The following is a 16,357-nucleotide window of genomic DNA, read 5'->3' as shown; positions in this document are numbered from 1 at the left end:
TTTCCAGAATGATTATATACATAAGATTGGTTTCCATTGTGTGCAAATAGTTTTCATGCATATTCATTGTGGAAATCTTGAAAACCCGACTGGGTTGTGGCCCTCAAGGACCTTGGCTGTCCACCCCTGATCTAAAATGTACAGGTGTCTAGACTAGGGGACGCTAAAGCCTACAGATGGGCTAGGAAGGAGGGACTAGACATTATTATGTGTCAAGTGTTCTCGTCCATCCTTCTGTACACTTACTAGATCATTGGTGTGCAAAAGATTCAATTAAACTTAGCTTCCTCATTTTTGAGCATCATTATATGAAGATTGTGCCCAAGGAAGAGAGGAATTGTCAAGCTATTCATCTTCCATGTGATCTTTTTAATACAAGATCCACAGACCTCTCTGTGAACACAACCTAACACATTAAGGTGTAGATAAAGCAACATTCCCAGAGAAAACATTTCTCCCAGCCAGTTCATCACGTCAATTGCTATCTGATCAGGATACTAAAAAAAAGGAGTGTCAAAATTACCAAGCAGCCCAAGACATTTGACACAAAGGCAATCAGACACCGAGGGGGGGGGGGGGGGGGGGGGGGTTAAGAGAGACAATGCATTCTTCACTCATTCCAGATGTGAAGGGCGATTCTAGTAACTGGGTACCCACACGTTTGTGTGTTAATACAGAGAATACTAGCACTCGTGTACCTAAATACATACTTATATAAGTACACAAGTACATAAGTATTGCCATACTGAGACAGACCAAAGGTCCATCAAGCCCAGCATCCTGTTTCCAACAGTGGCCAATCCAGGTCACAAATACCTGGCAAGATCCCAAAAAAGTATAAAACATTTTATGCTGCTTATCCCAGAAATAAGCAGATGAGTTTCCCCAAGTCCATTTTAATAATGGTCTATGGACTTTTCTTTAGGAAGCTGTCCAAACCTTTTTTAAACCCCACTAAGCTAACCGCCTTTACTACATTCTCTGGCAACGAATTCCAGAGTTTAATTACACATTGAGTGAAGAAAAATTCAGATTCATTTTAAATTTACTACTTTGTAGCTTCATCGAAAGCCCCCTAGTCCTAGTATTTTTGGAAGAAGTAAACAGACGCTTCACGTCTACCCTTTCCACTCCAATTATTATTTTATAGACCTCTATCATATCTCCCCTCAGCCGCCTTTTCTCCAAGCTGAAAAGCCCTAGCCGCTTTAGCCTTTCCTCATAGGGAAGTCGTCCCATCCCCTTTACCATTTTTGTCGCCCTTCTCTGTACCTTTTCTAATTCCACTGTATCTTCTTTGAGATGCATCAACCAGAATTGAACACAATATACAAGGTGCAGTTGCACCATGGAGCAATACAAAGGCATTACAACGTCCTCATTTTTGTTTTCCATTCCTTTCCTAATAATACCTAATATACTATTTGCTTTCTTAGCCACAGCAGCACACTGAGCAGAAGGTTTCAACGTATCATCAACGGTGACACCTAGATCCCTTTCTTGGTCTGTGACTCCTAACGTGGAACCTTGCATGACGTAGCTATAATTCAGGCTCCTCTTTCCCACATGCATCACTTTGCACTTGCTCACATTAAACATCACCTGCCACTTAGACGCCCAGTCTCGTAAGGTCCTCTTGTAATTTTTCACAATCCTCTTGCAATTTAATGACTTTGAATAACTTTCTGTCATCAGCAAATTTAATTACCTCACTAGTTATTCCCATATCTAGGTCATTTATAAATATGCTAAAAAGCAATGGTTCCAGCACAGACCCCTGGGGAACCCCACTAACCACCCTTTTCCATTGAGAATACTGACCATTTAACCCTACTCTCTGTTTTCTATCTTTTAACCAGTTTTTAATCCACAATAGAACACTACCTCCTATCCCATGACTCTCCAATTTCCTCTCGAGTCTTTCATGAGGTACTTTGTCAAACACCTTTTGAAAATCCAAATACACAATATCAACCGGCTCACCTTTATCCACATGTTTATTCACTCCTTCAAAGAAATGTAATAGATTGGTGAGGCAAGATTTCCCTTCACTAAATCCATGTTGGCTTTGTCTCATCAATCCATGCCCCTGAACATGCTCTGTAATTTTGTTCCTTATAATAGTTTCTACCCTTTTGCACGGCACCAACGTCAAGCTCACCGGTCTATAATTTCCTGGATCTCCTCTGGAACCCTTTTTAAAAAAATCGGCGTTACATTGGCCACCCTCCAATCTTCCAGTACCACGCTCGATTTATTACTAACAATAGTTCTGCAAGTTCATTTTTCAATTCTATCAGTACTCTGGGATGGATACCATCCAGTCCAGGAGATTTGCTACTCTTCAATTTGTCAAATTGCCCCATTACATCCTCCAGGTTTATAGAGATTTCATTCAGTTTTTCCGACTCGTCAGCTTTGAATACCATTTCTGGCACCGGTATCTCTCCAAAATCTTCCTCGGTGAAGACCGAAGCAAAGGTAAAATTATGTATCATACCTGATAATTTTCTTTCCATTAATCATAGCTGATCAATCCATAGACTGGTGGGTTGTGTCCATCTACCAGCAGGTGGAGATAGAGAGCAAACTTTTGCCTCCCTATATGTGGTCATGTGCTGCAGGAAACTCCTCAGTATGTCGATATCAAAGCTCCATCCGCAGGACTCAGCACTTAGAGAATTACACCCACAAAGGGACACTCTGCCCAGCTCACCACCGCCGAAACGGGGGAGGGGAAGTAACCCAGCTCATCCCCACACAAGTGGGGGAGGGGAATCCGTCCAGCTCTTCCCCGCGGAGCGGGGGAGGGACACCACCCCGCCGATGCGGGGGGATCTGGCTTATCCTGCAACCGCAACCGCGGGAGGAGCTGACTGACCCTAACACCGCCGAAGCGGGAGGGGTACAAAGCTGCCCTATAGCCGCACGAAGCGGGAGGGAGTGCCGGCAGAATTTAAATCTCAATCCAGCCCCGTAAAACGGAGGGGAGAGGAATGCAGCAGCTCACTGTAACACAAACTCGTCTCAACTCTTGAAGAATCCAAGTGAAAAAACTTGAACACGAAGTCCTCCTGAAGTAACTGAAGACTAAACTTGAACCTAAAATTCAACCAGAATATAAACAGTACAGAAATCTGGAGGGGCTATGGATTGATCAGCTATGATTAATGGAAAGAAAATTATCAGGTATGATACATAATTTTACCTTCCATATCATCATGCTGATCAATCCATAGACTGGTGGGATGTACCGAAGCAGTACTCACCCAGGGCGGGACATTGAAATCCCTGACCTCAACACTGAAGCTCCAAACCGGGCCTCCGCCCGTGCCGCCACAGTCAAGCGGTAATGCTTGGAGAATGTATGGGCCGATGCCCAAGTTGCTGCCTTGCATATCTCTTCCAAGGAGACGGACCCGGCCTCTGCCATCGAGGCCGCCTGAGCTCTAGTGGAGTGAGCCTTCAGCTGGATAGGCGGCACCTTCCCTGCGGCCACATAAGCCGCTGCAATGGCTTCTTTGACCCATCTTGCCACTGTAGGCTTAGCAGCCTGCAGACCCTTACGAGGACCTGCAAACAGGACAAACAGATGATCCGATTTCCGGAAATCATTGGTCACTTCCAAGTATCTGATGATGACTCGTCTCACATCCAGATATTTAAGAGCAGAGTATTCCTCTGGGTAGTCCTCCCTACGAAAGGAAGGGAGACAGAGCTGCTGATTCACATGGAAGCGAGAAACAATCTTGGGCAGGAAGGAAGGCACTGTGCGAATAGTCACTCCTGCCTCAGTGAACTGCAGAAAAGGCTCTCGACATGAGAGCGCCTGGAGCTCGGAAACTCTTCTGGCTGAAGTGATAGCCACCAAAAAGACTGCTTTCAACGTCAGGTCTTTCAGAGATGCCCTCGACAAGGGTTCAAAAGGCGGCTTCTGTAATGCTCTTAGCACCAGATTGAGATTCCACGCAGGCACCACCGAGTGCAGAGGAGGGCGCAGGTGATTAACTCCCTTGAGAAAACGCACCACATCTGGCTGCGAAGCCAGGGAAGCACCCTTCAGGCGGCCCCTGAAGCAAGCCAGGGCCGCTACCTGAACTTTAAGGGAACTGAGCGACAGGCCTTTCTCCAGACCTTCTTGCAGGAACGCCAACACTGAAGAAATTGGAGCAGTGAATGGAGAAAATGAGCCTGCTTCACACCACGCTGCAAAGGTACGCCAAACCCTGGCGTAAGCAGTAGAAGTAGAGCGCTTCCTCGCTCTCAGCATAGTGGTGATGACCTTGTCTGAGAAGCCCTTCTTCCTCAGATGCTGCCGCTCAATAGCCAGGCCGTAAGACCAAAGGGGGAGGGATCCTCCATCACCACGGGACCCTGATGCAACAGGCCCTGCTCCACTGGCAGCCGCAGAGGATCGTCGACTGAGAGCCTGATCAAGTCCACATACCAGGGACGTCTGGGCCAATCCGGACCCACCAGGATTATCCGGCCTGGATGCTTTGCCACCCGGTCTAGCACCCTGCCCAACATGGGCCAGGGCGGGAACACATAGAGAAGCTCTTGTGTCGGCCACTGTTGGAGAAGAGCATCTACTCCCAGGGATCGAGGGTCCCGTCCTCTGCTGAAAAAGCGCGGCACTTGGCAATTGGCCGATGACGCCATCAGATCTAGGCTCGGCTGGCCCCAGCGCTTCGTGATGTCCAAGAACGCCTGAGCAGATAGCTGCCACTCTCCGGGCTCCAAGGTATGGCGACTGAGAAAGTCCGCCTTGACATTCATGACTCTGGCAATGTGGGCCGCTGACAGCTGTTCCAGGTTCGCTTCCGCCCACTGGCATAGACTCATAGCCTCCTTGGCTAGAGGGGCGCTCTTGGTACCTCCCTGGCGGTTGACATAGGCCACAGCCGTGGCATTGTCCGACAGGACCCGTACTGGCTTCAACGCCAGTACCGGGATGAACTCCAAAAGCGCCAACCGAATGGCTCTGAGTTCCAGGAGGTTGATAGACCACTTTGCCTCTGCAGGAGACCAGAGCCCCTGCGCTGTCCTTCCCAAGCAGTGGGCTCCCCAGCCCGACAAAGAGGCATCCGTCGTGACAACAATCCACTCCGGGGTCACCAGAGGCATTCCTGCAGACAACTTGTCTGTCTGCGTCCACCAGCTCAGCGCCTTGCGCACTGCTGGGTCCAAGGGAAGGCGCACAGCATAATCCTCCGACATCGGAGTCCAGCGCTGCAGCAGAGAGTGTTGTAGTGGTCTCATATGAGCCCTGGCCCAGGGCACTACTTCCATCGTGGCCGTCATAGAGCCCAACAGCTGCACATAGTCCCAAGCCCGAAGAGGAGAGGCTACTAGGAACTGGTCCACCTGAGCCTGAAGTTTGACAATCCGATTGTCTGGCAGGAACACTCTGCCCACTTGGGTGTCGAATCGAACTCCCAGATACTCCAGGGACTGAGTTGGGCGCAGCTGGCTTTTCTCCCAGTTGATGATCCACCCCAGGGAGCTCAAAAGAGCAACCACCCGGTTCACAGCTTTGCCGCACTCTGCATAAGAGGGGGCTCGGATCAACCAGTCGTCCAGATAAGGATGGACTTGTACTCCTTCCTTCCGCAGGAAGGCCGCGATGACCACCATTACTTTGGAGAAGGTCCGCGGAGCAGTAGCCAACCCGAACGGGAGGGCTCTGAACTGGAAGTGTCGGCCCAGGACTGCAAAACGCAGAAAGCGTTGATGGGGAGGCCAGATGGGAATATGCAAGTACGCTTCCTTGATGTCCAAGGATGCCAGGTACTCCCCTGCCTTCACTGCCGCTATAACAGAGCGGAGAGTCTCCATGCGAAAGTGCCGAACTTTCAAGGCCCGATTGACCCTTTTGAGGTCGAGGATAGGCCGTACAGAACCTCCTTTCTTTGGTACCACAAAGTAAATGGAGTAACGTCCCTTGCCAAGCTGATTTTCTGGCACCGGAACGACCGCACCCAGGCGGATCAGATTGTCCAAGGTCTGCTGCACTGCCACAGCTTTGACCGGAGACTTGCAGGGAGAGAGTACAAACCCGTCTCTTAAGGGTCGGCAGAACTCTAGCTTGTAGCCGTCTTTGATGACTTCCAGCACCCAAGCGTCTGAAGTTATTGTGGTCCACTCGCCCAGAAACGAGGAAAGCCGTCCTCCAATCTGCACTGGGGTGTGGACCAAGGCCCTGTCATTGGGTACGAGACCCTGGGGGAGGACCGGAGGGAGCACCTCCGGGACGGCGGTCTCTGCGAAAGGAATGCTGCTTGGGGGAGAAGTTCCTCTTGAAGGAAGAGGAGGCAGAAGAGCCCGACCTGCCCGGGCGGTACCGACGGGCTTCCTGAAACCGTCCTCTGGAGGTACCGGGACGAGTACTAGCCCGAGCCCTGACCTCTGGTAACTTCTTGCCCTTAGACGTGCCGAGATCGGTCACGATTTTGTCCAGCTCGACCCCAAAGAGCAGCTTGCCTTTAAAAGGCAATTTCGCTAGGCGGGACTTAGAGGCGTGGTCAGCAGACCAATGCTTCAGCCAAAGCCACTGCCGCGCAGAGATTGTCTGAGCCATGCCTTTAGCTGAGGCCCTCAAGACATCATACAGCAAGTCTGCCAAATAGGCCAAGCCCGATTCCAGGGCCGGCCAATCAGCCGCGTGACACTCCGCGAAGGAGCCGCGCGGGAAGAACGGCGCTTAACTCTAGCCGCTTCTGTGCCGTCGCCCAAATTAAGGGCGTTCATGGCATCAATGTCTCCCACCTCAAGGGCGGCCCAAGAAGAAGCCGTCCGAGCCGCGTGGCCGACCAATATGGCGGAGGCGGGCCGCGGGGGATGGGCGTTTATGGCGGGAAAAACCGCCACACCGGAGGAAGGACCGGGACACTCATCGGTCACGAAACTGTCACCCAACAAGGGCGAATCAGACTTTAAGACCCCCGCATCCCCTCTGGAAGCGCACACGCGATCCGGGGAGCGACTCTTTGCGCCCTCGCCCTCCGACGCCATGGGCCACGTGGAGACCAATCGGGGAACCCCCTGCCCGCTATAAAAGGTAAAAATTACCTGCTGTCCGCTCCGAGCTGTAACGACCTGGTGTCCCAGTGAGTAGCTGCAATAAACGTTTAAATAAACGTCGAAATAAACGCCTTTAAGGACGTTCAAAATTTTTTTTTTTTTTAAACGGAGCCAGCGGGAGGGGGGAGAAAAGGAGGGACCTGGCGCCACCAGGTTTGCACTTGCTCAAGAAGAGCCCTCAACCCCAGGCACTCAACAAAACCTAAAAATTAGGCTTGGAGGCCTAGCCAGAGCTGCTGCTGTGTGTGACCACCACCTGCTGAGATAGAGAACATACTGGGGAGTTTCCGGCAGCACATGACCACATATAGGGAGGCAAAAGTTTGCTCTCTATCTCCACCTGCTGGTAGATGGACACAACCCACCAGTCTATGGATTGATCAGCATGATGATATGGAAGAATTAATTTAATCACTCCGCTATGGCAAAAGTGCCAGCAGAGCACTTAAGTGCTACTCTGTAAGGTCATGCCTAAGTGGCACAGAACGTAAATGCAAAGGCAGGGGGGCATACAGATGAAGAGTGCATGGACAGGGCTCCCATTTACACACATAACTTATAGAATACTGCTGCTTTCAGTTTGGGTGCCTGCAGGTATGCCAGCTCTATGGCTGGAGTAATGAAGTGTGTGAATGTTATAATATTCCATGATGGAATCCAGGTGACCAGATGCTGTTACAGAATGGGTTCTCACCATGCAGCATTGGGGCACTCACTTAAGGGCCCCCTTAGTCTTTTTATAGCTGCAAATTCTACTGCATGTTTCTCCCCATCATTCTTATGCCATTTTAAACATATTACACCCCACCACATTCTTTTACTTTAAATCTCCTTACAGATTTATAATCAAATTTTGTTCTTAGTTTAAAGAGCATTTCTTCCACAGTAGCATAGTAAATGGTGGCAGATAAAGAGCAGCACGGTCCATCCAGTCTGCCCAGTGAGATACAACCTTAAACAAAGTCACAGAGGGGGGTAACCTAGGTACAACTCTAGCCACATTACTGTGCAGACTAGATGGACAATGCTAATCCTATCATACTAATATAGTCACAAAAAATTCAATATCTACTGCCAAAAAATAAACAAAAAGTGTTTAATGTGAAAAAAATATATTATATAAAAGAGGGACCTTTAGAAACTTTTGCAGAACCCTCACATAGCAAATTTACTGAAATTATATATAGCATTACTGATTTAAATCATTGGTGCCCTCCCAATATTCATGAAAAGATGAGTGTTGCCGATACAAAGGTAAGTTACAAAGCAAACTGATACACAGAAAAGTGAAATTTATAAAAAGGTGGAGATTTTTTAGTCAGATGATATCTGCAGTCAGTAGCTAAAGACTTCACTAGGCACTGACATGGTTGAAGTTTTTCCCTCCATATATTGTCTTAGTGATATGGATATTTAGACTAACTGAATACAAGGTGGTTAGTTATAAAGCATCAGTCTACTTGAACTGAAAAGATGAAGACACAATCCCACCCCCCCCCCCATTCTATAATTTTAGATCCTGAATTTAAATACCATTTACACACTAAAATTAGAAAACACTAGCGTTTACGCAGATAAGTGTACACTGAGCATGTTAAGTGCTATGTGCTCATTCAACGCTATTCTATGAATTATGGGTGCCACTTGCTTAGCGTGTTGATGTAAGGAAGCATTCATAGGGGAGGAGCAGAGCCAGGGCATGGGTGGGACCAATATTTATGTGCATAACTTACAGAATACAATAAGTTATGCATTAAAGTGCTGCTTTTAGGCATGCGCATTTACACCTGCTATTGACACGGTGTAAGTTGGTGTGCCTAAATGCAGATGCTGACTTACACTAGTCCTATATAACAATTCTCACCTCCAACGTTCTGACGCTGCCTGGGACTGTGGCTCCCTCGGATGTGGTCTGCTACCTGCGGTAGATAACGCTGACGTCACTGACATCCGAGTATGCTGCTTTCCCTTCTCTTCGCTCCGACTCTGGTCCCGCCCTTGCGCAAACAGGAAATGAGGGCAGGACCAGAGTCAGAGCGAAGCGAAGGAAAGGCAGCACACTCGAAGAGTCTGTTCGCTCTTCAATGCTGCTGACGGGACCCCGGTAAGAGAGGGGGAGAGGGGGGTTAGTGATTTTAGAGGGGGGGGACTGGCACTCGGAGGGAGGACAGAGCGAAGGAGAATGAGAGAGGGAGGGGGGCCTGCAACTCGGAGAACAATTTTGAGTGGAGATTTGAAGCAGTGTCTTTCTCCAGGGTTGAGGCCCTAGATCATGAAAAGGAAGTCTTGCAACTGACATCCACAGAATCTGAACACCTCTTTTTCAAGTGCTCTGACTTTGGGGATGGAGGTCTTGACTTGCCAACGCCATACCCCTCTCTCAGGATTCCCTCCATAATTCTGTGAATAACGGATGGGGCTTAGAGGCAACTTGGAGTTTCTGTCTTTCAAATGAATTGATAAAGCAGGAGGCGAGAGACTAAGCAGATGTGCTTTGGGTCTCTTATTTGCACTTCTGAATCCTTGTCACCATGATGTGCTTTGGGAGTTTTGAGTCTCCTTGGTGATGATTTGTCTCCGCACATATACTTTGGCACCATAGGCGCTGACTCTGTGGGTGCTATGGGTGCCCGAGCACCCCCAATATTTTCACCTGCCGGAAGTTCCCTTCCCAGCCAGCCCGACCTGCCCGGTGCCCGCCCTCTTCTCCCTCAACAGTCCTCCGCCGGTCCGCCCTCGCCTTCCTGTGTGCCACCCAGAGTGAAGGAGAGTGACGGAGGGAGGAAGCCATGGAAAAAGGAGGGTAGGAAAACCTTGCTAGCGCTCGTTTCCTTTCATACCGAAACGGGCCTTTTTTTACTAGTATTCTATAAATGAAATCTGGGTGCCCAGATGCTCTTACAGAATTTGAGCTCAATGTGCTGTATCTAGGCACCTAACTTGTGGCACCCAGATACAGAACCGCCCCCAACATTCAATGTGCATAATTACATGATAATTAATACTTCTAGGCCGCATATACAGAAAAAAAAATTTTAGATCAGTGCGGCTTACTAAACAAGAAATAGGGCAGACCTTAGATCATAGCAAACAACCATCTATCACTAAAAGGTTAACAAACAGAACACCGAGATTCATATTTATGGGCTATTTTGTATTGTAGAGTCTTATCATACTGGTATAGTTTCTGAATCGTTCTGGATATACGATCGTTTCTAACAGCAGCCCACTTTATTTCAGCATTAAAAAAACCCTGTAAATTTCATCTTAAAAGCTAAATTTAGATTCCTGTAATAGTCCATCCCCCACAATTCACAGTAACTGGCAAGGCTCTCCTCCACCCTGCACCTCATGATGATCCTCCTTTTTTTTTTTTTTTCTTATATTTATCTATGTTCTCTGGAACAGGAAATACAAACAAACATAACTCAATATATGAACAAAGCTCAAAACATACTGTAACCTTCAGTACATGGCCAAATACATCATACTGTAACAAAGTACAAAACAGTACCCTCCTACCCATCCCCCCTTCCAAAAACTGGATACCTCTTCTTTTCTCATGGTTCTGGTACTAGGTCGGTGTGGGGCCTTGAGCATGCAAGTGCTCAAGGCCCCGAACTGGCCAAGCACCATAACCATGACAGGAGGTAGGATGACAGATCCAATCATCATTGGGGGGGTGGGGAGAGGAGTGGAGGACAGCAGTGCTGATTACTGCAGGCAAGGGGGAGAGACATGATGCCTCCCATTAACAGCCCACCCTAAACTTCAGAAAACCCATTTTTTTCCAATAACAGCCCAGGTGATTGTTAGAGAGAATACAGTAAGCACAACTGGAGACGTGTAAAGGAGTTACTACTTCCAGGAGATTATAAATGTATCTGGTGCTAACTAATTTGTACTTGGGCAACAAGAAGAGAATGCAGGGCGTTTCTTATTCTGCTGAGAACAGTTCCATGTGTGGTCTCTAGATGCTGAGTCGGTTGGCTAGTTGATTCTCATCCTCTGATAGGTAAGGGGCAGTGAGGAAAGTCTGCAAAGTGAGTGCTGTCTTCCATATCTTTTGTTTTTCCCATCATGCTTCCTTGCTTGGTTTAGTAAAACCTAGCTATGTGATTGCCCATCTGAACTTACAGGACAGTCTTGATTATCAAATCCACAAATGTCTGAAGAGAACACAGCAAATTGTCCTAAGTTTAAGGATATTGATGTGTAGTTTCTTTGCAATTGACTAAGAGCCTTGTGTTTGAAGATGGTCCACGTGTGCTCCAGACTGCCTTGAAAGCATCTGTTTTTCAATATCAGTCAGGGTTGCAGTGGATGAAAATGTATCTCAGAGGAGGATGGTTCTTTCAACCACTGGATTGCTACTCTTAGAGACTTTGTTATTGATGTTTCAATCAAGAGTAGTTAGGTATACAGATTCTTTCGAACTTAAGCTTCATGGCACCTCTCATGCTTACACAAGCTAAGCAAATGGCATGTACTTTTGTAACCATGTGCCTAAGCAATTTCAAAATCTGTCTTGAAGGTCACATAAGATGTTTTGTCACTACACTTGTTACAACATTAGCCAAATGTTGCTTGTTGCTCAAGAAGGATTTTACACATCAGCAGGGCAAAGACATCTCTTGGTGCATCCAAATATTTTAAAGATCCCTAGGAACTCTGATCTTAGATTAGGCGTACCTTTGGAAGCTAAGAAAAGTTCTTTTGAGACCCTCTGCAGAAACTCAAGGTATGTATCGTCCTCAAATTGAAATTCATTTTTTTTTAAGGAGAACGGTCTGAAGGCAGCCCTGGTGAAGTGTTGTTGCGAAGAGTATGTGAAGGACTTAGGCTTGTGTTAAAATCCCAACTATCTGAGGTGAATTTTGAGTGGAGATTTGAAGCAGTGTCTTTCTCCAGGGTTGAGGCCCTAGATCATGAAAAGGAAGTCTTGCAACTGACATCCACAGAATCTGAACACCTCTTTTTCAAGTGCTCTGACTTTGGGGATGGAGGTCTTGACTTGCCCACGCCATACCCCTCTCTCAGGATTCCCTCCATAATTCTGTGAATAATGGACGGGGCTTACAGGCAACTTGGAGTTTCTGTCTTTCAAATGAATTGATAAGGCAAGAGGCGAGAGACTAAGCAGATGTGCTTTGGGTCTCTTATTTGCACTTCTGAATCCTTGTCACCATGATGTGCTTTGGGAGTTTTGTGTCTCCTTGGTGATGATTTGTCTCCGCATGTATACTTTGGCACCATAGGCGCTGACTCCGTGGGTGCTCGAGCACCCCCAATATTTTCACCCGCCGGAAGTTCCCTTCCCAGCCAGCCCGACCTGCCCGGTGCCCGCCCTCTTCTCCCTCAACAGTCCTACGCCGGTCTGCCCTCGCTTTCCTGTGTGCCATCCAGAATTTTTAAAAGTCATCTTACCTCAGGGTCCCAGCAGCAGCAGTGGAAGGTGAGCAGGCTCAGCGCTTCAGCCTTCCCTTCTCTCTCAGCTCTGGTCCCACCCTTGTGGAAACAGGAAATGAGGGCGGGACCAGAGTTGAGAGAGAAGGGAAGGCTGAAACACTGAGCCTGCTCGCCTTTCACTGGTGCCGCCGGGACCCAGAGGTAAGATGACTTAAAATTCTGGGCAGCACGCAGGAAAGTGAGGGCGGACCGGCGGAGGACTGTTATGGGAGAAGAGGTCGGACTGGCACTCGGAGGAGGGGGGGCCTGGAACTCGGAGGAGAGGGAGGGGGGAATGCACCACCTGTTAAAAAAAAAATAATTCAGCACCCCCAATCATTTTGAAAAGTTGGCTCCTATGTTTGGCACCATGTCTCTTCTTGAATTCAGTGCCATTTTGAAGGAGTGAGAAAGAGATCTTTCACTAACAGTCAATCTCAGAGTGAAAATCTGGCATTGCACCCATCACAGCCAGAGGAAATGGAGCCAGTGACTGTATATGGCAACTGTGGTGAGTTCCTGCTTCATTTGACACTGCACCTATTGAAGCTTGCAGAGGCAGAGTCTATGGCACGATGCATCAGTGCCAAGGAATCCTATTTGGTTGCTCTGATGCATCAGGGATGTGAGTTTCCAGCACAGGAGGAAGGTCATACTTTAAGAAGGATTGCTTAGAAGGCATTACAGTGCTTTTATTTTTACTGTGGCCTGAGTTTACAAGATATAGGCAGATTTTACCCTTTCTGTTTCGCTTTCTGGTCATGCTTGTCAATGGGAACTTGTTTTGAATGCTTTTGCGGCTCTGTAAGATTCTCCAATCTCTTCTAAGTGCTAAAAGCCTCAATCAGACGGTCCCAATTTCTCTCAAGGAACTCCTAATTTTAACTTTCTTCTTTTATGTGCCCTTGGCAACATCTGGATGTGCTTGGGGCAATTATTTGCAGAATGAGAGCCTCCCATGCATTGGACACACCGTCTGATGATTTCCTATCACAGTCGAGACCTCTCTTAAAACCTGGCTTTGCCTCCAGCAGGGTGAAAAACAAATTGTCAAAGCTGAACTCAATTTCTGAAGCACTTTGACAAATGAAATGGACTGAAACTAGTACTGATTGTGACCATGGACCAAACAGACTGAAGACAGCTGTCAAAGAGGAAGGAGTGCAGAATACCTGTGCAGGCTCAGAAAATTCTTCCGGAGCTTGGCTCTGTCCTGGTGACGTCACCAAGTAAGGCTGCAGAGAACCTTACAGTCCATCAAGAAAAACACAAAAGCTTTCAAGAAGGCTGTGAAAGAGGGTCCTTTTGATGCCATCATGGATGACGCTATGTACATGTGTGACACTGAGGCATATTTTCAAAGCAAGTTCCATAGTAACCTATAGTAAAGTCTAAGTGAATTGAAAGTGAGCCTTACTGTGAACTGCTTATCCACATAGAAAGAGGAAGTTCTAGAACACAGAACAAAAATCGACTTATAGCGATACATATTTGTTCAAAACCCCAAACAAACTCACTCTTATCTTTGTGAGATCGGTACTGTGCAAGATCTTGTAGCAGGTCCTCAGTCATTGCCAGAGGACACCTTGCAGTAATTTCTTTTATGGCGTTAATCCTAAAAAATAAAACACACATTTTAAATTGCTGTTCTCGTCCTGTACACACAATTATAAAAAGGAAAGGATTTTAACCTCTTGAGAATGAGACAGTAGCTACTGCACTGCCATGTGAACCTCTACCTTTCAGAGAGAAAAGACAGGTTTCTTGTACACAGTACTGCACTGCAGCACAAGACTCTCAGTGCCACATACCATCTGGCACAACTGGATCGCTCAGCATTCAAAACAAGTCATACTCTTATGTCACACATTTTAAAATTACAGAAGACCAAACTTGGAAACATTCTTAAAGATAATTTGAAGGCGGAACTTAAGACCACTACTGAAGGCCGAATGAATTATGATTTTGGCATCAAAACTGGCCCGAAATCCACATTCAGTTATGCTTTGGTTTTGTCCAAAAATGCCAGTGCATTTTCAGCTGAAACCAAAACTCCCCCCTCCCCCCCACCCTGCCTACAGACACACTTTGCCTGCCCCCTCAACCGCCAACGCCAGAGTGAGTCCTCCCGGGCCGGCTACTCGCCTTGCTCCACCCACTCCCACCATTCGAAGGCCCTCTCTGGGCCTACCTTTAAATGTCCTGATGGAATAGTGGCCTCTTCTAAGCAGGAGCGATCCCCTGTTGCTCCTGCCTCAGCTGATTCCTCAGCCAAACGGGCTCCCACGTCTTCCTGTAGCAGCCTTGTGAGACCGCCTTACAAGGTCCTGGCAGTCATTTTGAGATTGAAACCAGTATAAGTAGGAGTGACTGGATATTGCTCCTGCTCATGCTGGTTCCAATCTCAAAATGGCTATCGGGAGGCTCCCGTGGGAAATCATGGGAGCCATTTTGACTGGGGATTGCTCCTGCCTGGTGGCAAAGCAATAGTCTCAATTTCTCTTTAGTCTGATGTGTTGGTAACCAAAAAGAGGTATAAAGATAATTTTGGAGAGTTTGCATATTGCTAATAGCTAATATTTTAGTGCTTTATATGTTGCAAGCAGACTTCTGGAAACTGATTTCTAAAGTTTTTCTCTATAGGCAAAAATAAAAGCAAGTGTTAACAATAAAATCAGGTCCCTGGTTTCTAAAATCCATAGACAAAACAGGAGCTCATTTTCAAAACAAAAAAATGTCCTAAAAGCAGCACATGAAAGGTTTTCAAAGGAAAACATCCAAGTTGTGTTTTCAAAACTCAGATTTGAGACTTTTTCTTTGCAGTTCGTCTAAATCGCTAGGGGACATGTTTTGGGTGGAATTAGGATGGGCTCAGAATGTGGACATTTTTTAGCAATAATGGAACAAAATCAAACCATCTAGGGATAAAAATTGGGACATTTTTATCTAGACTTACTTCAAACATGACAAAGTCACAAAAAGGTGCCCTAACTGAACAGGAAACCACTGGTGGGATTAAAGCATGACCCTCCCCCTTTAATCCCACAGTGGTCACAGATGGCCTCCCACCTCTCCAAAGATATGATAGTGACAGTACAGAACAGGCTCTGTGACAGCTTCAGCTATTACAGCCATTCCTATTAGAGCAGCAATCTGGTCCCAGGAGTAGACTCGTAGTCAGTGCAATAGACAGTAGAGAAAGGGACTCCGGTCCATATCCCACTAATTGTGAGCCTTCCAAAACCCAAAAAAGATCAACTGTACCTACATATAGGAGACACCTACAGACCTGAGGGCTTTTGTAGTGGTGTACAGTTAAGTACAGTGAGTTTTTAGGATTTGTGCCTGGGTCTCTGTGACAAAACAGTGGGTTTCAAGCCTATAAACAGTATTAATTATTTCTTGGTGTGTTTCTCTCGTTTGGCCAGCAAGTGGTGCATATTTATGTTTAAAGCTGTTACAGAGAAATGACTGCTCCTTCTTTAGTTAGCACACAGAGAAGAGGTAACTTGCAGTGATGTGGCCTGCTACTTTTAAAACCTGTTGTTCTGGGCTCCGATTGGCCCAGGAGCTCAAATTCAGCTAGGATGTACTGGCTTTTTCTCCAGTCTTAGCAAGGGAGCGAGAGAAGCAGTGGCGTAGCCAGACAGCCAGTTTTGGGTGGGCCTGAGCCCAAAGTGGGTGGGCACAAAATTTTCTCTGCTCCGCCCTACCTCCACCTCAAAATATAAATACTTTAGCTAATGAGGATCCTCAAGCTCAGTCAGCTGAAGACTTTCTCTGAAGGTGGCCAGAACTCTCTTTTACCAAGCTTGGCAGGCAGCAG

General features: G+C 47.1%; 1 protein-coding gene and 1 long non-coding RNA gene across 3 annotated transcripts in view; one reads left to right on the top strand and one right to left on the bottom strand.

Annotated features, from left to right (window-relative positions):
- SDAD1 (SDA1 domain containing 1) overlaps positions 1-16,357 on the bottom strand; it is a 95,232-nt gene that overhangs the window by 34,833 nt on the left and 44,042 nt on the right. For both annotated transcript variants that reach the window (XM_030190647.1, XM_030190646.1), the window contains exon 15: positions 14,049-14,146. In XM_030190647.1, the coding sequence (XP_030046507.1) occupies positions 14,049-14,146 (98 nt within the window). The remainder of the gene's footprint in view (positions 1-14,048; positions 14,147-16,357) is intronic.
- Positions 1-16,357, top strand: part of LOC115461085 — a 112,498-nt gene that overhangs the window by 70,560 nt on the left and 25,581 nt on the right. The window lies entirely within an intron of this gene.

Source organism: Microcaecilia unicolor, chromosome 2 (assembly GCF_901765095.1).
Source record: "Microcaecilia unicolor chromosome 2, aMicUni1.1, whole genome shotgun sequence".
In the NCBI taxonomy this organism is placed as follows: domain Eukaryota; kingdom Metazoa; phylum Chordata; class Amphibia; order Gymnophiona; family Siphonopidae; genus Microcaecilia; species Microcaecilia unicolor.
This window is presented reverse-complemented; position numbering and strand designations above follow the sequence as displayed.